The 25,142-nt window shown below is 39.1% G+C and overlaps 1 protein-coding gene across 3 annotated transcripts in view; it reads right to left on the bottom strand.

Annotated features, from left to right (window-relative positions):
* Window positions 1-25,142, bottom strand: part of ATP11A (ATPase phospholipid transporting 11A) — a 116,322-nt gene that overhangs the window by 57,143 nt on the left and 34,037 nt on the right. For all 3 annotated transcript variants that reach the window (XM_071569772.1, XM_071569848.1, XM_071569941.1), the window contains exon 2: window positions 2,176-2,298. In XM_071569772.1, coding sequence (XP_071425873.1) covers window positions 2,176-2,298 — 123 coding nt within the window. The remainder of the gene's footprint in view (window positions 1-2,175; window positions 2,299-25,142) is intronic.

The raw sequence follows: 25,142 nt of genomic DNA, 5'->3' as shown, positions 1-25,142 counted from the left end.
TGCGTGTATCTTTATTCTACTCTGACAATTATGGATTTGCTGTCTCCATTTTGCAGATTTGATAATTTTTCAGGAAGCTTAAGCCTGTGTTTCCTGCACTGTAGTAGATTCTCCTGAAGCAACTATGGGACAAGCACAGGGTGAAAGGATAAGTTCAGCTACCTTACAGACACAGAGTGAATGCAAGTCAAGTCACACTGGTGCTTCATTCAGGCCGTTAGGGATGGAGCATGTGACTGAGTTTTCTTGAAAGGGACAGCAAAGGCAAGACAGCATGGAAAGTTCTCATATGCAACTCATGTAGCAAATGCCACTGAAACAGCTTTCAGCAGCCTAAAGAACTGTTAATATTATAAAGCATCTGTGTGAACTCCGCTCCCTCCTGAAAATATCACCACTATTTACTTTCACAGACAACCTGTATTTTGTTTTTTTGAAAAAAATTTTATCAATAAACAGAAAAACTGAGAAACATTGTGTGTATATATGTATATATTAAAAATGTACATATTTTCACTAATACCTTTTGTTTATGGAAAACTATTTACAGATACAGTTCACAACTAGAGTTTCATATTAAAAACACTCAACTAAATACACTTTACATCCAAATAAAAATATACTGAAGTCTCCTTCCTGAACTGACTGAAGTTGTACATATTTATCAATTGCTGCCATGGATTCTTCAATTCAATCCATACTTTAAAATCTCACTTTACAAGACACAATAACTTGAAACTTCCACTAATTTAATAACCACAAAAAGGTGTCAAAACACACTGCAGAGTTGAGCAACACAGTTTTATTTCAACAAGTATCAGCCATAACTTCAATTGCTTTATTTATATAAATACCAGATGAAACGTATGAGATAAAAAAATCAGAAAAGCGTCACAGGAGTAACAAAATCTGCATAAAATGTGTTTTCTATAATTCAGAAGTTAATACAAATCAACGTGTAGAGCACAGGATTTACTACTGTACTAGTTTCACTGTACTTCATCTGGAGTATTTGCTGCATTAATTAGGTAGTGTTCAAAAGGTGAGGATGCCCAGATACTATGCTGCTTGTCACACTGTTTTTGAATGAAGTACAGAAAGAAGGTACTAAAACCAGCAGTGAAATAAGGTAGTAAAATGCAAAAATCTCACATGAGATATGAGACACCATTTGTGGAAAGTGTGGGTTTAATTACAACTCTGCCATTATGTTAATGGATAGCAAGGGTTCAGATCCACAAGGGTAAATACTCAGTTCCTTGAGATCACAATGCTACTGAAGTTCTTAATATGTCTGTGGATTTGAGACACTGTTCAAAAAGAAATTCTCTCACTAAAAGGAGCTATTCTTTTAAATTCATGATTTCTTAATTGGTTATGGGGTGTGCTCATGAAGATTAAAAACCTAAGCACACTGATAAGGTGGAGTTCTTGAGCTGTTAGCCATACAATCAGTTGCAAATGTCCAGTTTCCCAGGACACTGCAACATGAACCCTTGGCTAAAGCAAACCAGCTGGAGAGACAAACATCCCAACTGCTCACAGAAAGCTCTTCACTTAGGGAATTGGAAGCTTACTAGTTGAGGTGAGGGACAACTGGAAAGTTTACAAAGGGCACAAATCCATCACAAATGCATCACATGCAGGTGTAAATCACTTTAAGAATGATTCACACCTGCATGTGTATAATGAAGATTATTAATTCTATGGGGGTTTGCCAATATGAGCTTTTGAAGAGAATGACACTGTCATGGTGGAGATTGTATGATGAATGTAAGTGCTCAACAAATGAACCTATTTTTAGTACTTTGAGGTATTGCTTTAGATTACAAAAGATGCAATTTTTCCTTGAAGTCTTTACTCCACGATTGTCCCAAATCAAAATTGCTTTCTTACTCCTTTGTGGAAAAGCACATTGTTACCCAAAGACAGAGCTACATTTTGTACTGCAGTAAACACTAGAGAAGTAATTTTATTTCTGTTCGTGTCAGAGGCAATTTGGCAATTAGTTTCTGTAGAATAAACAAGATACCATCATTCTACTTTTGCCCTTTGGTCATGGAAAGAAAAAAATATGCAGGAAGTACAGGAAGAAAATCTTGAAAGAGATAAATGAACACACATAGAATAACTTCAGCTGATTTACGTAGAGTGAGTGAAAGCAAATATTGGTACCTTTGATGAGACTATTCTGTTATCTGGGAATCTCTGTGGAATGTAGGCCTCGGCGCCTGGAGGGGGTTCACGGTGCCCAACATAAATAGTCCGACTGTCCACCCAGTTCTCTTCTCCAGCACACTATGGGGGGAAAAAAGAGTTATCCTGTCAGATCGTTCAGTATTTCTGACATAGCAGTTCTGTAGTAAGATGAATCGCACACTGAATTAACTAACCACGTGCCTGACCTTTAACACATACACAGCCACCAGTGCTGTGGTATAGGACAAAACACATTCCTAATATTTAGAGGAGCCCAGGCATCATCACAGCCTCACCACTGTCTATAACTACCTGAAGGGAAGTTCTAGCCAGGTAGGGGTTGGTCTCTTCTCCCAGGCACTCAGCAATAGGACAAGGGGGCATGGGCTCAAGCTCTGCCAGGGGAAATTTAAGTTGGATATCAGAAAAAAATTCTTTACAAAGAGTAATCAGGCATTGGAAGGGGCTGCCCAGAGAGGTGGTGGATTCACCATCCCTGGAAGTTTTTAAACGGAGATTGGACATCGCACTGAGTGCCATGATCCGGTAAAGGGACTGGAGTTGGACCAAGGGTTGGACTTGATGATCTTGGAGGTCTTTTCTAACCCAAACAATTCTATGATTTGCATTTTAACATCACTGTATGGTCAAGTTGGGAGTAACTTAAATATTAAAATATGTAGTAACTTTAAACTCCACACCTCTGCTTGTGTTATAATTATCAATCACACATACTTTTGTTAAGCATGTTGGAGGGAAGCTTCTTTTCTGCATCTTAAACAACTACATTTATTTAGCGTGTTAAATTTGTCTTGAAAGTGCTCCTGGGCACTGGTTCTTGGTTATCCGTCCCTATGGGTGAACTGTTAGTCTACCACTGAGCAAACTAACCCTGGACAAATGAAGTAAGTTTTGTAGTTAATGCAGCCAAAGCATCACTCCACAAGGCAGCTGGATGTGGCTGAGCAGTTCTTGACAATAAGAGTTTAATCAAATAGACATGGTACCTTTTGTCTAGCTAGTCTTTCTGCCAATAGTTACAGGACCATTTACTTTACTAGTACACACTTGACTAATAAGTCTAAAATAAAATTTAGTTCTCGAACATTCACTCTAACATTTCCTTCATCAATTCAATTCTTCGTGACTTTTCCACTGCCTTAAGTGCAACACAGGCGGGGATCAAACTTTCAACATCATTTATTGCTGAAATGCACATATAAAACCTTGCAATACTCTGTATTATCTGTGAGGCACATGACTTTGGGGGGAAGGGGAAAGGGACAAAAAGTATAAAAAGAAAACCTATTGGACTCAGACTATTAACCACAGAACAGCTGAGTAGCCATCAAGTGAAATGTGAAGTCAAGGAGGAGGCTTAAAGAAAAGCAACTTCTTCCATCCCAGACATTTACACTCAAAGTAGACACAAAAGACCCTAAAGTTGAACTACTTCTTGCATATGACAGAAAAATGAAGGCATTACATTCAGAAGATATCCAAGGCCAAAATTACAAGACTAGGTATAAAATGACAATGAAAAGTAAATCCAAAGTTTTCCTTGGCCATTTTAATGTTATTCAATTTTCAATCACTGGAAAGAGTCATTAAACATATTATATGAAGACAAGCTGCTCATAAAGGAAGTAAAAAAAGACACACCAGTGGCCTAATTAGAGCTTAGGCTAAACTCTCACTGTCCCTGCCTCGGAGGGAGTGCACATACATTTCTCAAATGCCAGATGTAACATTGACCTCCAACTATGATATGGGTTAATTTAAAAATCACTCTGATTTTTCCAGCCAGAGAGCTCTTCCCATAACACTGATTGGGCTTCTCACAATCCAAAGTAAAGTGCCACTTCTGAAGACCAAGTAGGATTTTTGAGCAAGCCAAAATAATTCAGAAAGAAGCAATGAAAATGCTTCTGTATTCCACCTCACTTCTAAGAAAAGAACAAAATATGCTTTTACCATTTTATTGGTACACAATACTTTTTTAACTTGTAATGCACACAAATTATTTAGTGACACTTGTGCCAAGTAATGCTCCTAGAAATGCAAGGGAATGTGATGTATTCCTGTACAACACATTAAATTGTACAACTTTTTTAAATTTTTCATTAGGACAGACATTCTAGACATAAAAGCAACAGAAAAATTACTCCTGATAAGTGCCTGAGTTGAGATATGATCATATAAAGGGTTAATGGGAATTCCACACATTAAACTTTGAACATCAAGAAGAAATCCCTCTGCTTCTCATTCCCTCTACACAGGCCCAGCTTGACAATCTATCTCTTACATTTATTTTGGGCAAGTCTAAGACAGCCTGACAAGGCTGTTAGTTCAGAAAAGCATTTTTTAAAATTTTGCTGTATGAATTGGATCTTTATCATGACTCAGTTAAAATGGGCCTCTGAAATCACCTCTGCAGCTCAGAAGCACAAAAGACAGAGCTCTAAACAGCACTATCAGTTTTCACAGGTCTGATGGCACTGAAGTGTTGTGTCAACACTAAGTGAACCAATCTAATATCACACTCTGGAATTTGCATCCCTAAAAGTATTGTAGAGGCTTTTTAAAGCATGGATACAAAACCAAGACAATCTCTACTACTAACTTAATCTGTTTTTATAATGAATAGGACAAGGGGGCACGGGCTCAAGCTTTGCCAGGGGAAATTTAAGTTGGATATCAGAAAAAATTCTTTACAGAGAGAGAAATCAGGCATTGGAATGGGCTGCCCAGAGAGGTGGTGGATTCACCATCCCTGGAAGGTTTTAACCTGAGATTGGACGTGGCACTGAGTGCCATGATCTAGTAAAGGGACTGGAGTTGGACCAAGGGTTGGACTTGATGATCTTGGAGGTCTTTTCCAACCCAATCGATTCTATGATTCTATCAATTCTATGACAAGTTCTGCACAAATGTACAAAACCATACCTAAATTAACTATGTGCTAGCATAGAACATTTGGCCCAGAGAGTGCTGGTGAACGGAGCTGCATCCAGCTGGCTGCCGGTCACCAGTGGTGTTCCCCAGGGGTCTGTATTGGGTCCAGTCCTGTTTAACATCTTTATTGATGATTTAGATGTGGGGATTGAGTCCATCATCAGCAAATTTGCTGATGACACCAAGCTGGGAGGGAGTGTCGACCTGCTGGAAGGCAGGAGGGCTCTGCAGAGAGATCTGGATAGACTTGAGAGATGGGCTGATTCCAATGGGATGAAGTTCAATAAGGCCAAGTGCCGGGTCCTGCACTTTGGCCACAACAACCCCCTGCAGTGCTACAGGCTGGGCACAGAGTGGCTGGAGAGCAGCCAGGCAGAAAGGGACCTTGGAGTACTGATTGACAGGAAGCTCAACATGAGCCAACAGTGTGCCCAGGTGGCCAAGAAGGCCAATGGGATCCTGGCCTGTATCAAAAATAGCGTGGCCAGCAGGACCAGGGAAGTGATCCTTCCCCTGTACTCTGCATTGGTGAGGCCACACCTTGAGTATTGTGTTCAGTTCTGGGCCCCTCAGTTCAGAAAGGTTATTGAGGTGCTGGAGCGGGTCCAGAGAAGAGCAACAAGGCTGGTGAAGGGACTGGAGCACAAGTCCTATGGGGAGAGGCTGAGGGAGCTGGGGTTGTTTAGTCTGGAGAAGAGGAGGCTCAGAGGTGACCTCATCACTGTCTAGAACTACCTGAAGGGAAGTTATAGCCAGGTGGGGGCTGGTCTCTTCTCCCAGGCACTCAGCAATAGAACAAGGGGGCACAGGCTTAAGCTCTGCCAGGGGAAATTTAAGTTGGATATCAGAAAAAAATTTTTTACAGAGAGAGTAATCAGGCATTGGAATGGACTGCCCAGAGAGGTGGTGGATTCACCATCCCTAGAGATCTTCAAACACAGATTGGACGTGGCGCTGGGTGCCATGATCTAGTAAATAAACTAGAGTTGGACCAAGGGTTGGACTCGATGATCTTGGATTCTATGATTCTATGATTTTTATTTTGCAATATGTTATTGAAAAATAGAAAATGAATGCACTTGACTAACCTAATTCAACAACTACAAGCCTCCAAACCACTCACAGTTCAAGTGTAAAAATTTAGCAGGAAGAGCAAGGCTCTGTTTTGCAGGGAAGTGCAAGCCCAATGCACGAAGCAGCACGGATTCTGCACTGTGTGCCCACCAGGAAACTCACTTGTGTGAAGGGAAAAAGGTGCTTCCAGAGAAACAGCAGGACAGGCCACTGAGAGAAACCGAAGCACATCAACTGAATGCCTGGTAATGCCAACCCACAAAGACAACCACTCTGATCCAATGATTCTTTTAATGTTCAGATATTGTACCTGAGAGATGATTTACAGAAGGACACAGAGCAACTGAAAAAAGCAATCTGATGCTGCTGCCAGAAAAATGAACTATGTTCACTTTGGTTTAAGTTCTATTACTTAAGCCCATTAGGATATGTCCAAGAACCCATAAATAAACCTTAGCATTATCTGCTTCTATTTATAGTGCAAAGTTCAATGTACTGAGACCTAATTTCATTGGCACATCAATGAAGAAACGCTACTTAGCTTTTATTATTTCAAGCAGGGTCAGCAAGACTGAAAGCAAATACCAGCAAAAGACTAAGGCATCTTTACATAACACTAAATAGAGACAGTTAACAGGATTGTACCTTAAGAACTAAAATATTAATGCATCTCATTTTGTTCTTGATGCCATGAGAGCCCCCCCCCAAAGCAGGACTCTAAGCCACATTAGTGTAGGGTAAGATAAAAAGTACAGGTCCTTTAATATCAGGCCAAAGGCCCACAGGAATACATGATGGCATGCATTCCTGCGGCCCTCCAGGTCTAGTTTCCATGGCTTTTATAAGATCCCTCCAATCATTGCTTTACACATTTCTCAGTCCAGCCCTGGTTCCAACTCCTGGTCCAATTCCCCTGGAACTGAGGCTGGGGTCGTCAAGACCCTATGTCTTCATCCACCTCTTCTTCAGCACATAAAGGTCTCTTGGAGTTCTTCCAATGTTCTGAGTTCTGGGTCACTCTGACCTGTGTTTATGTCTTGTTTTGTAGGCTTTTCTGATAGTTGTCCCATCTTGTACCTTGAGAAGGAAACTAAATGGCTAGAAGATCTTAGCTGCCTGTTCTGGAGCAGGGGTAGAGATAGAAGGACCTTATACTTAAGTTGCTAAATATTAACCCACTAAAAATCTACAGTGCTACATCTACTGTGTTACTAAAATCTACAAAATGTGAAAATCAAAAATCAAAAACCCCTTTGGCATCATTCTGATTTAAAAATCAAAAACTGAAACTAGCTGGAGATTCACCTTCATGCTACTCTGCTAATTTTTATCTATATTTAATTTAAACAAAAATATTTAACTGAATATTCAACAGGAGACAGCAAAAGGATGATAGGAAGATACTAAAGGCAGTTGCTGGAAAAGTAACTGACTTTGAAAGATCCAAAGCCCTTCCAAGTATTTTATAGCAAACAGATTTGACTTATGGTTTGGAACTCAAGGGAAACACTGAATTTCTTGTCCTGAATCTCCATGTGAACTATTAATTTGGGCATAACTAGCAGCAACAATCTCTGGTTTAAAATTCTATTCCCTCCAAATAATGTAACACAAACACTACTCGTTTAAGTTGGAGTGCATTAAATACAGCTGATACCCCAAGCTACAATGTCCCTGGCCAGGCTGTAACACTCCATTGAACAATAATCCCCCCCACCTTCTTGCTAAATAGTTTCTCATTAAAGTGGACAGGACACTCTAACCACAGATTCGACAGCAACAAGTTCTCAGCAACAGCTTTTGCCTTGTTCCCCCAGGCTGTAACTCCAGTTCTTTCACAGGGAAGAGCTTCACACTCTCAGAGCGAGGATTTACCGACAGCCCGATGTTTTCTGAAACTCTGCTACTGGAAGGCAATTAAGCAATTAGCATCATTGTCAAAACAATAACAGATAGCAACAAGCCATTATCACTTAGAAACTGCAGGAAGAACTAACAGTGCAGTGTGAAAAAACTTTCACATGTGAAATGTTTTGCTGGTACCTATTGGGATACATTACAATAGCTCTGCACTAATTGCCCTTGGCTGCTAATTTTTCATTCCGTGCAGAGTAAAATCTTCAATATCTGAGAAAGCTGTAATTCACTAAAGTGAAATAAAAAAAGAACTGTTTTTCCTTTATAATCTCATTTTTGTCTTCACTATTTCTTTTACACCTGATACCATCCTGCAGGTCCATGTGCAGCCACCTCCCTATGCCAACAAGGGTACAGTCTGCAAATTTTTACCTAACCTTTAAAAATCCCATCAAATCCACAGTCCTTTCAAAGACAGATTTGATCTATAAATCACAAAAAGCAGAATCCCTCTAAAGAAATACTACTTTTTTAAAACCCGTATTTCCTATAATTGCTATCCAGTAAAATAGATTAACAATTTAAACAGCCCACTTAGAAAAAAAATCTCATTAATTTACATGCATTTCCTTGTGGAGATAAAAGGTAAAGTTCTCATCCACTTAAAGGATATTAGTAAGATTTCAAATGCTAAGGAAATTCACTAAGACCTATATAGGGAGCACTTAAAATTTACCTTTTGTTCAAAGCATTACATCAGCCCTCCATGTAAAGAGAAAAAACTCAGAATGAAGAGTACCTAAAACTTTAAAAGCTGTTAAGATTGTTGAGGGTTTTTTCATATGAATAGAGAATGGCATAAAAAAAATTCATATAATCATATTCTCTAGCAGGTTTTATAATTCAAAAAAGGATTACCTCAATATGAGGCTTCGTAAACAAAGAAAATTACTTCAGGGACCTCCATAAGTCATATGGACATGTGCCAATCCATCTATAATTTAATGGAATAACAAACTGCAACATTTCAGAGGCAACCACAAAAAACCCAGAACAACTTTCTCCCAGAAACTCCTATGACTAATTAACACATTTCCTATGGAATATGTCATCATGGTAAGATCTGTTGCCACAGAATATTAACTACACAGAATATTTCTTTTGAGTAAGTGAATTAAATCCTTGGATGATGATTTTCATCACAAATAGCATTTTAAATCAAAACTCGCCCACATCAATTCCCTACAAATGACACAATGTTGTACATAAGTATAGGCAGTGGAAGAAGAAAGCAGATAACCTTCTTGGACTACAAAAAAGATATTTTATTTCTGACTCTCAGGAAAGGGATGTAATTAGAAGCAAAGGTGGGTATGTCTTAACTACAGCAAATGATACCAGGACCACATAAATTTTCCTACCAAACCATATCATAGTATTTGGTGGATCCTGGTTTTCTGATCTTTCTTTCCACCTCCTGCAAGGGTCTGTGCATGGAGGCAGAAGGGAAGATGAATTCATAGCAATAGGCTGCAATAGCATTATGTGAAATTGCCTGAACTTGTGAAGAAAAAACAGAAATGTGGCAATGAAATGATGTAAAGCACCCTAATTCACAACTGTCAGAATAAGCATTCTGTAACAAAAAATATTCCAGTTTTTGTAAAGTACTTAACACTTTGTGTATGTCCCTACTATAAACTTTTCCTCAGCCTTCCAGTTCAGGCCTCCTTTGGTGCTGTACTTAGAACAGAAGATTTCTGAAGCCTTTCTAACACAGCCATATTTCAGTCATGTCACATGAGCTGGCACAGAATGCTGCACTTCAGTACTTTGTAGGCAGTCCAATTCTCCTTCCTGATTTCCAGTTTGGAATGTCATCTTTAACTGAATTCCACATACTCTGTACTTTGCATGGTTGAATCATTTGACTTCCTGGCTGACAAGGCCAGTCATCTCTGTGTTCTTCCTAAGGAGTTACAGTAATCCTTTGTTTCACAGACATAAAAACAAACCCCAGTAATTCAAGCAGGAATATGATCTTTTCTAAGTGGTCACTTTAAGTTCCAGATATTGCTGACATAGTGGCACATTAGATACAGCTATTTGTGATGTTTGTGCTTTCTCTTCAGGTGAAACAATCTTGTTTAGTTTCCCTGATTCCTTCAATGAAAAGTAGCCATAAAAGTGATGCAAATAAAAGTCTCCTATTCCATTCACATGGACAATCTTCAGCCAACTTCAAGGAATCACTGGAATGACAGCAAAAAGGTACATCTGTGAAATATGTGAATTTCTGGAAAGATGGAAAAAATACTCTTGCTTCATTCCTTTTCCTTCCTCTCACTGTCCTGGTTCTGACACACTTTGCTGCCAGGGGGGCAGGGACAGGGGGTGGCTCCTTGCGGGTCTTCCCAGTCCCAGTCAGGAACTGCCACTACATGGAAATCCTTTCAAGGGTGTCTCACTTGCAATTAGAAAGGCAAATGAGAAACAAACTATACTGCAAATGAACACGATAAGAGAAACTGGAAGGGAAAATGTCACACAAGACACATGATATTTGACAGCCTTAGCACTTAAATTAATTAAAAACCAAGTTTATATCTAAGCAGCTCCAGACCAACAGTGAAATTAAGGTTTGTTGATAAAATTTACAGCTTCCTTAGGTGCTAACAAAAGCTGCAAAATAACAAGAGCAATTTTATTTCCAGCAAGCCAATTAAATGGCATTAAGGTTTGTATGCAGAATGAGAAAGTTGTACAGATAGTTCAGAATCTGCAGGGATTTCTTTACTCTCTCAGTTGCCAGAAGATATTTCTAATTGCAGTAATTCATTAATAAACAGTCTAGAGAGATTAAAATTTCCAGGTTAAAATGAATTAAATTTTTCAAAAAAATATTGTTTTAACAGATTCTTAAGAGACAGGAGGATGGAGGGAGGTAAGCTGGAGGTTGTTTTCATTAATTCAAAATAGCAATAAAAACAGATACATCGTACTATTTGGTTTTTTTCCAATGAAGATGCTAAATGATTGGGGGGGGAAAAACAATCAAGAAAAAATAGCTGCTGTGAAACTTTTCAAAAGAAAAAGTTCATGCATATGAGGAGACAACATGTATTGGTAAGACTGACAAGATCAGATGCAACTAAAGTCATGGCTATGTGGTGTTCTTACAGGAGCTTCAGGCTATTCAAAAGGGAACATATTCTAAAACTCTGCTCTAAATTTAGAACAGTAAATTACCCACAGGCTTCAAGTGAACATGATCAGAACTGGTCAGAGTGGTGACACCTGCAAGGATTTTAGCAAACAAAAAGGGAAGAATCAAATTTCCAGCCTAAATTCCACAGACAATTAAAAGAGATGGGTAACAACTTTTTGGGGTTTTTTGCTACACACGGACTACTTAAAAAAAATAAGCCTCCCAATGTATACATGTACCTGTGCTACCACACACACCTGAGGTCAGGTTGCAACCTTCTCAGAAGCAATTAATCCAAGAAGAAAATGAGAAAAGCTACCACATGTACATTGCTGAAAGCTGTACAACCTTTGCCTTTACTACCTGTCAGTTTTCCACACCTATAAGGAGAAACCTAAATCCTCAGCAAAATTAGCCAGTGTCATTTTATGACTCTTGTCAAATGAAGATTTTGCTCATGTAGTCCTGTCCTGACTCACTCCCTCCGACTCAGGCCAGACTGTGTTGGTCGACTGAACTATCCAAAGAAGCAGAAAGGCACAGTGCAAGTGACAACTTTCCCTGCATTTATGGTAAACTTATCAGCAACCTGGAAGACCTGGCATTGGTCCAAGTAACAATATCAATAGCCAAACTTCTATGAGTAATTGTATTTTCCCATACTCCCTGCAGTGTAACCTGCAAATTACCTCTCCTATGTGGAAATGGTTTTTAGGTGCTATTTGAACAACATAACCCCAGCACCCCTATAATTCCTCTTGAATCTTGATCAAAATAACTTGGGTGCTTGGAAGATTAATTATACAGAATTAGAAGCTACCCAGCATTTTCCTTCATCTCCATGCTTTTTGCTGCACATCAGCCCAGATCTCATGCTACACAAATTCAGCTTGTGAACACATGGACAGACACACTTTGATACAAGAAAGGCCCAAAACTATGGATGGTTGTAAAGCCGACGAAACATTTATTTGGAACTATTTGACAAAACTTACAACATACTTCAAACTCTTAAACAATAGAGTTCCAGTACAGCTCTGGAACATAAAAGGAAAATGAAATTTTAAGCTATTACTTCTTCCAATACTGCAAAGTAATACTATTTGTTCAAGTATTTGAGGGGGGCAGTGTCACATGCTGACTCAGGTAAGAGGCAAACACTGCATTGTACAGTTTTAGCTACTACCACACAGGTATCACTGATGAAATGCCACATTCAATCCTCGTGCATAATAGTGAAGATTTTTTAAATTTTCCATAATTAGCAGGCATCAGGATCATAAAGATGACTTCAGATAAAATCTACACTGGTAAAGACAAGAGTTTTAACTTATAAAATGACATGAAGGACACTGAAAACCTTCGAGTGTTCACGTCAGAAGTATGAGCAAACCTACTCATGATGCATAAAAAGATTTATGACACCAATAATCACAAGATTTTAGAATCCCTTTTGTTTTCACTTCACTTGAGGAATGTGAATTCCACGAAGATTAAATATTACTTGACAATTCCTTTGATGCAGTAAGTTTTTTAATATTTATTTTACTCTCAAAAACACATTTAAGGATTTACAACTGAACAATCTGAAGTACAATAAATATTTCACAACTTTGTACTTTTACAAACACGAAAAGAATTATATCAAGAACTTCTACAGTAACCAGTCAAATATTTATAGAAAGTAAACTCTCAGCATTTGCTATTAGTTGTATTTTAAAAGTTAGATATTCATACAAAACCATTACTTAATTAGAGCTCTCTCCTTTGTGATATATAGTCAATACAGAAAAACGTAACATTTCAAAAAACTGTCACCCTATAATACACTGACTGCTCAGCTAGAAGCTGGTGTCAAGTGCTATTAAAAAAAAAGAAATCTAGAAAGCACAGAACATCTATTTTACAAGTAATTAAATCACCAGCTTGAGAAATCCAAATAGCCAGTGACTGGTATTTAAAGTGTGAAAATGAAGTTGTGTAACTGAACTCTTCAGTAACTGAAGTCAGAGAAACTCCAATACTTGACTAACCCCTGAACACAAAGGACACTGGAAATCAAGGACAGACTTTCAATTTTCACCATCCTAAATAGTTCAATGAAGACTGGGTGACATTTCAACCAAAATATCATTAATAACATAGAGAGAACTTCTGATACTGCAAAGATGAGGAACACTTAAACAAAATACTTTTTCTCAACATACAGTCAGTGGCCTGTAAAGTATTAGAAGTTGATCCACAATGACTGGCAGCCTTGAGTAAACACTTCATACTTGTAAAACACTAAGAAAAGCATTAGTGGTAACCAGGGAACTCACAGTAAGATCAACACAGTATGCCCAGCACACCTGAAGGCAAGCTCCAGTACATCAAGTACAGTGTCAAAGACAATCTCTTGGTCAGAAGCAAAGAAGGTGCAAATTATTTTATTTTAGCAAGAACTGTAGCTACTTCCCACTTTAAAATGGAAATAACCCACTCCAGAGCATTTATCTATAGCTGAACAAAATCCTAAATACCGCTCTGAGACTTGTATCAGTGTAATTCTGCAACACTGGGGGACATGTTTTTCAAAGGTTTAAAGGTTCCATGTACCTTATTTTATTTACACATGGAAGAAATGTCCACACTGCACTTCAATATATCAAAACTCTTCCATGTCCTTCACGTAGAAAAAGAAAGATTTATTTATAGAAAGCTTTTTCTATCAAGTCCAGACCTGTCCTGTACATTGAGATTAATGTATTCTGAGCTGCAATGATTTTGATAATAAAGGCAAAGGAGGTTATGCAGCTTTGTCTGGGATGAGACGATAAGTGCAATCTCGAGCTCCACACATCTGTCACTCACTGATAGAGAGGAGGTCTGACAACCTTTTGATGCTGCAGGTTCCTATTCAGAAGCACCAGCACACCTAAGAATACAAGAGAAGTCATCTATTACCAGGCTTTGATTTCTTTGATGTGGGGAGGGATGGAGGCAAGTCCTTACAATACACCAAGCCCTAAAAACAACTTCTGGTGGGATATTCCCTTCTGCCATGAAACTCTCTCTCGGGACTCTGGAATCAACAAAACAAAACAAGCCACATTATCTTTTTCCCTAGACAAGTACACTCCAGAATATTAACTCATCTTTAAAAACTCACATCCTTAAAAATCTCTCTAACCAAATGCTCCTCAGACTTAAACGGCTGATCTGCCAGCTCCTTCCTTTGGCTATGACAAGCAAACAAACAAACAAAAAAAAACAGGGGAAAAAAAAAACCCTAACCACATTTTCTGCTCAATAGAAGACCAGAAAGGAAACCAACACCAGCCAAGAGTAGCAGACAGAACACTGACAGCCTCCCGTACCCCCCATCCTGAGAAACCCCAGTGTAAGTGAACTGCAGGATGTGCTGGCAGCAAACACCTCTATTCAGCCAGTTGGAGAAAGCACCTGTACCAAGGACACCACAGGCCCTGCAGAGCCTTCAGAAACGGAGCTGAGTGTTCTAGACTGTTAGATAGCCTCTGTGACAGACTATCTGAGAAAAAAGCCCCAAACAATTCATCTTGAAATATAAGAATGGTACCTGAGAAATGTTTGAAGTGAACTTTGAACCAGAATCGCCAGGACTATATGACTTAATGTGCTTTGTATGACAGGCTAAAGGAAACTGAAACAGCCAGGTCATCATAAAAAGCACGTGGTAACATTTTGCTGTTTAAAATGAATATTTAAGAAATAGAATTACTACAACAGAAAAGAAATTACTTTTAATAGGTTTTTCTTTCTTAATGGTATGTTTTTAAAAACAGTCCGATAGACAGGTTTTCTTTTGAAATAATTAGGTTTTATGCTCTATTCAAAAACATTCACGGATAACAGGGTGTGCTCTGATCTGTCTCTTCCTGTTGGACTAGGAATTCCTGGAATCAGTACAAGCAGAAGAACCAAAACTGCAAAACCTCAGGTGCTTCAAAATTAGGTGAGGACAAATAATGGGGAATTTTGGACTAGCTTGTCATGCTCTATTATGGTTTTTTACATTTCTTTGTACAGGAAGTAAATGAAAATTAAGTCTTAAAGTGAATATCCAATACTGTTATTATACTTGAACATAGATTCCAAATATTGCTTGTTTCAAAAATACACAACAATTCTGTACTTTGTTATCATTTGATATCATTTGTGAATAAGGAAGTGTGAATCAGATTTACTGAGCAACATACCTGACTTCAAAGTTCAAGGAACTGTAAAACTGCCCTTATTCTGAGCAGAGGTCTGGACCAAATGACTTCCATTCAAGTTGGTTGCATAAACTGACAGACAAATGCCCAGAATTCAGTGATTTTAGAAGAGGCAATTTTACACTCTAAAACCAGCTCACATGAGTTTATTGACTACCAGGACAATTTCAGTCACAACTGTTTGAAAACAAAAGTCCACACAAGTAAAACATTTATTCTATCAGGTAATTCGTTACCTTAAACCTTTAAAAACATTGAAAGTCAAAGGCAATACCTAAATCAAGACAGAAATCTCACTTTTGTTCCCCCAAGAAAGGAGTAAAATAAGATTCTACTTGCTCACGTACACATAAATACACACTCCCAATGCACAAGGCAGGTTCAATTCCTGCAGAAAAGCCTGTAGGTGATTTTGTGGAATCTGAATGCTTCCCCATGGTTTCAATGACGTGCTGCCCACTGCAGGGCATGGATTCCACTGGCAGGATCAGCTGTCCTGCAGGCAAAGAAAACGGGGAAACGACAGCACCAAAAATAAAACTCCAGGTAATAGCCCAAGGAGTATTACTGCAAATGAGATAAGTAATCCTTGGCAGTGTTCTGGTTGGTGGCATCATGTCTTACAGGAGTTATTTCTGTCTACTTCCTAATACTTTCCTTTTTTTCCCCTCCTTTAAATATAAGAAGATTTAATCCACAAGTATGAGAGAATTTCAGGAGGGGAAAGTAATTTACTTATGCCATGTCAAAACAATTACTCTTTCCTGGGTTTAGCAGGTATTTTATTGGACAATTCCTTAGAAATAAAATACAACTACATTTTAAAAAGACAGAGGCAACATCAGGCACAGCTCCCAACCTGAATTGCCTTAGGAGATCCAGTACAAACTAAAAAGGAAAGTCACCATTTTGTCTTATAAACAAGCAGCTACAACAAAAACCAAGGAAAGCAGAACATTTTTTCACACTTATTTTACTTTCCCCAATATGATGACTGCATCTGAGGCCTCACCACAGCAGCAGAATCAGCTATCCTACCTAACAGCCATGTCTCTGGAAGCAGATGGCTACTGTTGGCCTAGTGCAGAGAAGGATTGGGAACCTACCAGTTATCCTGTTCGGTTTTTTCTGTACACATGGCTACCAAGGGATCAATTACACATTTTCAGTTGAATTCAAACATAGTAAGTATTCTGATAGTAAGACATAATTACTTACTTTGTTTCTTAATGTAAGTTGATTATGTGCTTATGCAACAGGCTCTCTGGTGGCAGCTGGAACGTTTTGTTTTAGTTCAGCTGAGCCACTGCCTGCAGTCAATGGGGCACTGTGAGGTGGGAACGGCACTGGATCTACCATTAGAAGGACATTAATGTTCACACCAGTTTGACAAAGGTCTGGTGCACACAAGAAGTAAGGATATTACATGGCAAGTTCTATCACAAGCAAGTTAAATCTCCTATTGTTTTGAATAAAACAAAGTTTATAACTCTTATGGAGATATATTATGGACAACACTCAAAAAGTCAAGAAAATTGGGGTTTGCGTGTTGGTTTTGGTGTTTTGTTTGTTCTGGGTTTTTCTTCAGTGAAGATGTAACATTACATTTGGAAGAAAATTGAATTTGACTTCAGCAAGGCCTTTGACACTGTCTTCCACATAATATACTCCTGGAAAAGCTGGTAGCCCATGGCCTGGACAAGTGTACCCTCTCCTGGATTAGGAGCTGGCTGGAGGGTCGGGCCCAGAGAGTGCTGGTGAACGGAGCTGCATCCAGCTGGTGGCCAGTCACCAGTGGTGTTCCCCAGGGGTCTGTGTTGGGTCCAGTCCTGTTTAACATCTTTATTGATGATTTAGATGAGGGGATTGAGTCCATCATCAGCAAATTTGCTGATGACACCAAGCTGGGAGGGAGTGTCGACCTGCTGGAAGGCAGGAGGGCTCTGCAGAGGGATCTGGATAGACTTGAGAGATGGGCTGATTCCAATGGGATGAAGTTCAATAAGGCCAAGTGCCGGGTCCTGCACTTTGGCCACAACAACCCCCTGCAGCGCTACAGGCTGGGCACAGAGTGGCTGGAGAGCAGCCAGGCAGAAAGGGACCTTGGAGTACTGATTGACAGGAAGCTCAACATGAGCCAACAGTGTGCCCAGGTGGCCAACAAGGCCAATGGGATCCTGGCCTGTATCAAAAATAGCGTGGCCAGCAGGACCAGGGCAGTGATCCTTCCCCTGTACTCTGCGTTGGTGAGGCCTCACCTTGAGTATTGTGTTCAGTTCTGGGCCCCTCAGTTCAGAAAGGATATTGAGGTGCTGGAGCAAGTCCAGAGAAGAGCAACAAGGCTGGTGAAGGGACTGGAGCACAAGCCCTATGGGGAGAGGCTGAGGGAGCTGGGGTTGTTTAGCCTGGAGAAGAAAAGGCTCAGGGGAGACCTTATCACTCTACAACTACCTGAAAGGATGTTGTAGCCAGGTGGGGATTGGTCTCTTCTCTCAGGCAACCAACAGTAGGACAAGAGGGCATGGGCTTAAGCTCTGCCAGGGTTCGAGAGAGAGAGAGTAATCAGGCATTGGAATGGCCTGCCCAGGGAGATGGTGGATTCCCAGACCCTGGATATTTTTAAGATGAGACTGGACGTGGCACTGAGTGCCATGATCTGGTAATCACAGTGGAGTTGGATTAAGGATTGGACTTTATGATCTCAGAGGTCTTCCAACCCAACTGATTCTATGATTCTAACTGAGCTGCAAACTTCTAGAATCAGGACCTCCCAGATGTTTTTTCAAGAACAGTGACAGGAGGCTATTCAACAGCTAATAAGTTCATTTGCAGGGTAATTTTTTATATTTACAAAAAGAGTAACTGGAAAGTATAGAAGTTAGGCCAAAATGTATTTGCACCCAACATAAATCCTTTCAAATACAAAGTATTCAAGTCCTACAAAGAAGTCCTACCAGAGGACTACACCTCCAAACAATCTAAATATGCTATAAAAATACTTCCTGCAGACAAGCCCAGTACAGATTTCATCTGCACATACTTAACACACCATTAACAGCATCCTCATGACTCATTGTGCCTTTGAAACAGATACATATTAACCACTGAAGATCACAGTTTCATTTGTATATAATTAGTCAATCTTGAGTGAAAACAAAGCAAATACTATAAAACCTGAGTACATAAAATTGTCAAATCATCTATATTAGAATCCATCATCCCTCCCATATACTCTATAAAAAGCCTACAAAATGATGCCTTAGCTTTAGAGAAAAGCAAAGGTATGTCCTTTGAAGGAGCAATGTTTACATTGAACTGTTAATGGAAAGACAAAACAATAAACCACCTGCTTTCCCTTATTCCATAGTGTCACCACTGAAAGACTTAGAGATGTTGCAAAAAGAAACACTTGCTAAGTTCCACATATAAAAGTGACCTGTTGGCTCTGTAAGAACTGCAGTAATTTTCTTTGCAAGCTGCTTATATTTCCATAGTAGTAACTATTCTTAGAAGTCACTTTGCTACAAGTCTATAAATTCAGTATCAAAATTAACTGGTTTAGAAAACATCTCAATTTTGAGTTCTTGAGAAAAAGCTCGTTTCACTCAAGACCAACAAACAACAAAAATATCACGTCTCTACAGCCATGTTGTTATTTGTGTCCAACTCATGAAGCTGCTTCAGATTTACTGACAGTCCACAGAGGTTACAATCATATTTTCCATTTTGGCTCATTGCAGAGCTCCCCCTCAGTGAGGAATTGTCAGCATTTGGTCAAGGAGCTGAATAAGATGAACTTTTTTTGAAAGAGTTTTCATGCATACAAGGAAAGGCAAGTGGGGCAGACAATGGAGATGGAAGAGACAAGGTATCATGAAGCAGCTCATTCTGGAAAACTTGTGTCATCTTACAGATACCCATGTCCTTCAACTGATGCTTAAGCAAGGCATTTTCCCCTCCCCTTGTTATCATTTTAAATTACATGCTGCTGCTGACCATTTTAAGAGTCCCCATATTTCAACACTACCAGAATCACAGAATTACAGAATATGCTGAGTTGGAAGGGACCCATCAGGATCACTGAGTCCAACTCCTGGCACTGTGCAGGTGACCCCAAGAATCTCACCCCGCTCCTGAGAGCATTGTCCAAGCTCCTGGAACTCAGTCATGGCATAGTGACACTGTACAGCAATGGCCACTGGAGACTGCTCTGAAATTGTATTTTACTTTAAAACACTATGCATCTAACTGTGGACAGCAACTTAAATAATCTCAAAAAACTTAACATCTCTGACTTTGCATACAGAGCCAACATTAGCCAGCTTTCTGGTTTGGTCTCACCAACATTAGTTAAGGAGTTCCTGTGTCTCTGAAATGATCACATGCCAGAAGATCTAAGAACACTTTTATACTTTTGAAATCTCTCCAAAAAGGCCATTCCTCTTTTATTGCTAGCTTGTCATTATTGGTTGGTGCCATTTCCTTCAAAAATGAGTGGCTCTAAAGCCTATTGATTTGAGAGGTTCCACTCCAGGGAGCTCACATTAAATTCAATCAAATGATGAAATTTATTGGATTGTCCCACCACCTTAGTTCAAAAACTCTCTAGGTTATAGAACAAGGCTAAGCTAAGAAAAGAAATCACCTTGGCAATTCCTTGAAATTAATAAATAAAAGAGAAAGCCCATATAAAACACTTTCCTTAAAGTTACAGAAAGCAACAAATCAATACACATCAAATTATTACTGTATTTTTCCTCGTTCCCATGCATTGAAATAAGAGAACAGGTAACAGCTTTTGCAAGTTTGCTCTAATCACAACAATTACTTTCAATGATGGAAATAAGACCAGAACAAAGTTATGCGAGGCTGGTTTAATGAGATTATCGCTACTTTCCAAGAACTGAAATTCAAAATTTGATTAGCAGATGCTACGACATTTTGAAACTCACACACCCTCCAGACACTTCCCTTTCCCTGTTCAAGCCCTCTAAAACTGTTCAAGCTTTCTTCTCAAACATCCCTAGATGGACATTCAATACAGACACAGGAGGATTAAAGGTCAGCACTGGGACTTGTAGGCCAAATGAGAGAACATGAAGGTGCTTCCACACAACTTGTTGCTGCTTCTTCCCCTCAAAAAAACGGAACAGGAAGAAAAAACCCCAAGACTAAGAGGTACTTCAGTTTGCTTAGAATTATACCAATACACAAGGTAATTCTTTACAGATGGTTTCTACATACCATTTAAACACCAATACTAATTCCAAGCTTTAATAATCACTGTGAGAAGGGAAACAATACCCTTTTTTACCCTAGGAAAAATCTCACCAATTTCATCATCACTCCCATCTGGATAAAGGTACTTTCCTATGTTTCTCCCACTACCAGACAGAGCCAAGAACCAACACTGCATGTCCAGTTTCTGGCATTTAAAACAAAAGTAACTTGTTCAGCTCAGCTTATTACATGATGTTTTCTTAGCTACACACAATATAAACCCAACAGCCAACTAAGAGAAATGAAACGTCAAAAGACAACAGGAAAAGAGCTACACATGCTGAGCAAGGAAACCTCAGGGCAGGATCTAAAAGTTCCCTATCTCAGGCTCCTAAGAATGCAAGCAGATCAATTTCCAAGGTCAGAGAGAGCCTTCAGTATCCAACTTTGAAGCATAGGCGGCCACCAGAAAATGGCAAAGGGGAAATGGTTTTTTGACCACAGACTTTTAGAAAAACACTGCTAACCTTATAAACTCACAAGGTTGAGGGGCTTTGCTGAACTATGCACTGTGCTGTCAGGTAAACCCTGTCTGCTCAGTGTGTCTATTTCTATGTAAAGTTCTGAAGGTTCTGAAGCACTTTAGGCATAACAAACACATTTGAAGTTGACAAAATGTGGGTAATTTCTACCTTGCACATCAAGAATAAAGACCCACCACACACAGACAGAAGGACATGGAAGCACGAAACAACATGAAGACTTTGGATTTGTTATGTTTCCATGAGCCCAGAAATAAACAACAACAGAAAAAAAAGGTCCAAAACACAAATGGCCTCAAACAGAAGATGAAACAGTTCAGTCTTATGAAGGTCCTTCCCCTTATCAGCATCACTTCTACAAAATTACATCTGATACCATTCCTTACTTACAGTCACTGTAGAGTCAGTCAATGATACAATGAGTGATCCTTACTGGACCAGAGGCCATCAGAACAACTTACCCATGTACCACCATTTCCAGAAATGAAATCTGCATAGACAACCTCCCACTGCACATCACTGAAGGCATAAAACAGCCACGTAACTGATGTGCTGCTCATATCATATCTAAGTTGATAAGCTAAAGAGACAGAAATTAAGTAATTGCAGGATAAGCAGTGACTTGACAACCACTACCATCACCAAACCCTTCCTCCCATGTAAAACACACGCCAATCAGCAAATATACTTCACTCTTGAAGTCAGGCATTCAAGGCCTTCAAAAACCTTACCCATCTCAATTTATTTATGCAGAATAAAAAAACAGCCACATCAACTTGACCACTCCATGATGGCTTCTCTCTATATTAACACATGATCACTCCCAACTGTAACAACCATCACTTAAACATGGTGTGAATGAGTAAAAAACAAAAATTTTAAAAAAATCTATAAAAGACTCTTACAGTGTGTCCAACCTTACCTGTACAGATGGAAAGCAACCTGCATCTCAGATTTCTGGTTTTAACTCTTGTTATATACATAATAAATTCTTCCCTCCCTCAACAGTTAAACTACTACTAACTCCGAAGCAGTAAAGATTAGTCCATAACAAAAAAATTTTACAGTGTAATTGATTTTCATAGATATATGATGATACTACAGAAAAAACAATGCTCTGTCTCTGACAAGCTTTGCTACCATTCCATGCAATGCCATCCTTCACTCCCCAGACATTGGCCACAGGACACTGCAGTCACTTGCCTTATAATTAAGAAGGTACAACCCTGTGTCCTCTCTATTTCAAGATACATCCAGTGTTATTTTGTCATGTACAGACTATTTCCTAAATACTGCTTCATTTACAAATCTACAAGAAATTTCTACCCCTTCCCTCTATGTTTAACACAAACAAAATAAAAATGCTTTTTTACAGGACTATGCTGGTTTTTTTCTGCTTGGGAAAGCAAAGTACTTGGAATGTCAAGCTTCAGTTTCTGTGCTCTTTTAATAATGGCATAATAAGAGATTAGAAGTTAACAATGCACCAAATGTTACAGAAAGTAAGACTTAGCTGTTGGAACAAATAACATTTCTATTCATATTAAAGCATAAATCCTTAAAAAAAACTTGCAAAAAGAGAAAAATCAATCTATTTATCACAAAAACAAACTGCAAAAACTGCAGGTTTTACTCCAGGCATCAGAAAGGAAAAGTTTTGAATCAGATCATCATATTAAATACAGTGGTATGCAATGTCAAGTTAAAAACAATCAGCATTTCAAGTTTTCTGTACAGCTTCATTCCTAATTGTATTCAAAATACCATGTTCTAAACAGCAATGCTGGGAATGATTCAGGGTCACTGTAGATTAAAAAATTCTTATTAATAAAAATGGCTCTTCTTCCACGAAGGAAAAGGAAGGTGCAGCATAAGCTGTTAAAGTCACCCAAACACAATACAAGTAGCATCCTCTTGTGCCTTGTGCTCACTCTTTACATTGCCACAACCTGCATACATGGAAAGGGAAATAACGCAAACACCAAAGCCTGAACAGAAAGGTTCGTGTCTTCTTTGTAAGACATGAAAAGATCTCTCAACACAAATTGTAGTTCGATCTCTATGTCTTCCTCCTCTCAAGGCTGCCACGCATGAGAACTTTTTCCCTAAAAAGTATCAACATTTTAATAATTCTTTCTCTTCTGTTACACTGTTTATATTACCCATTTCAGCCAGTAGAAGTTTCTCTCTATTGTCTCTCTTGTGAAAGCATTTCTCTGCATTCATACTGACGAAAGTCTTCCATCAAAGTCTCACACTGTTCCTGCGACAAAACTGGCTCATCCTATTGTTTGCTGACATGCAATTCCAATAAAAGACCAAAAAATACTTGATCATAAGCTCACCTTACCTTGGGAATCTTCCCACTAGAGATCAGAGCAAGTCAACACAAAAAAGTAGCTTTTAGGTGGCTCTTTTTTACTAAAGAGTAACAGAATCACAAGATCAACCCAGCGGCAGGACCACACACTACAGCACAGCATGAGGTGTTATTTCTGTATCAGTCCCCCAAAATGATTAAGAGTATTATATGAACTGTGTGGTTGGGGAGGGGAGTTTTGTATCCCACCAACAGAGAATCTCAAGACTTACCTTTTCTTCTGACCCAGAACAAGGGAAATACAGCCTGTTATGCAGTGCTGGGTTAACAGTTGGACTTGATGGTCACAGAGGTAATTTTCAACTTAAACAACTTTATGGTTCTATTTTCCTGTGTTTTATTACAATGAACCAAATGAAACTCAGAGTAGAACAACAAATCCACTCTTGTGTGGAAAAGTGCCAGATAACAAAAGCCTGGAAGCTGCGACGGGCCTGGCTGACACTGAGCACACCAACCACACAGCCTGGCCAGTGAAACCAAGGTACATCCACAGCAGGGGACTGAACAGCACTGGGGCCTGTAAATAACTATGGGAATGTGTCACAGAATAGCAGTAAATCCTAACGACAACACAAAGTTGGGTACCAAAAGGGGACTGGGATCTCGTAATAGAACACCTTGAAAACTGCAGTAAAAAAAGCAGTAACATTTAATCATACTGAGTATAAGGTGATGCCCTTCTAAGGGCTCTCAGCAAAAGCTGTGGCTGTAACTGGCAGGTCATTAGCTGGGAGAGAGGCAGATGCTGGGATGGTGTCTGTACAGAAAGCACTGCACCAACAGCATCAGGCAAGGCATGGGTGGCATCTAAAAAAAAATGTAGGATTCTGGCCTTCCTTACTCAAAAAAGGATCAACTCAAATTAAGACGGGCATACAGCAGAGCTGTATCAATAATCAGAGCACCTGTTGGATGAAAAGAAACTAACCCATCAGGAAAACCTATGAATCTATGAAATTTAAGTGAAAAAAGTTGTGGTTGTCCTGTAAAATACAAAATAATAAAAAGTAATCAAATACTAAATAACAGCTTGTTTTATGAACAGACATCCATTAATTGTCTGTAAAGTTTCACTGAAAATTAAAACAAGGCTTCCAAACTAAGAAGCAAAGTTTTGGTTCTTTGTAGGGTTTGGAAGGGAGCTAAAAAAAAGAAACTCTTCCAAACAGGAGAAAAAATTCTAACAGATCTTGAACTTGGTAAATTGATAACAGGAGACCTGGCTGCCTGAAATATGGGACTTTATGAGACAGAATAAATGCCAAAAGGCATCCAGGGCTGGGGGAAGGCACTACTACAAATCATTCACTCACAGACACATGACCTCTCTCTGAGAATTTTTTTTAAGTCCCCGCCAATCTGCATATTTCTTCCACTGAAAAAATGTTAAGCTCCTAAAATGATTTTCATTACAGAAACATTCACTTGAAATAATATGACACTATTTTATGAAATGAGAGTCTATG

This window comes from Pithys albifrons, chromosome 1 (assembly GCF_047495875.1).
Source record: "Pithys albifrons albifrons isolate INPA30051 chromosome 1, PitAlb_v1, whole genome shotgun sequence".
In the NCBI taxonomy this organism is placed as follows: domain Eukaryota; kingdom Metazoa; phylum Chordata; class Aves; order Passeriformes; family Thamnophilidae; genus Pithys; species Pithys albifrons.
Note: the sequence above shows the minus strand (reverse complement) of the source record. Positions and strands in the feature narration are given on the sequence as shown.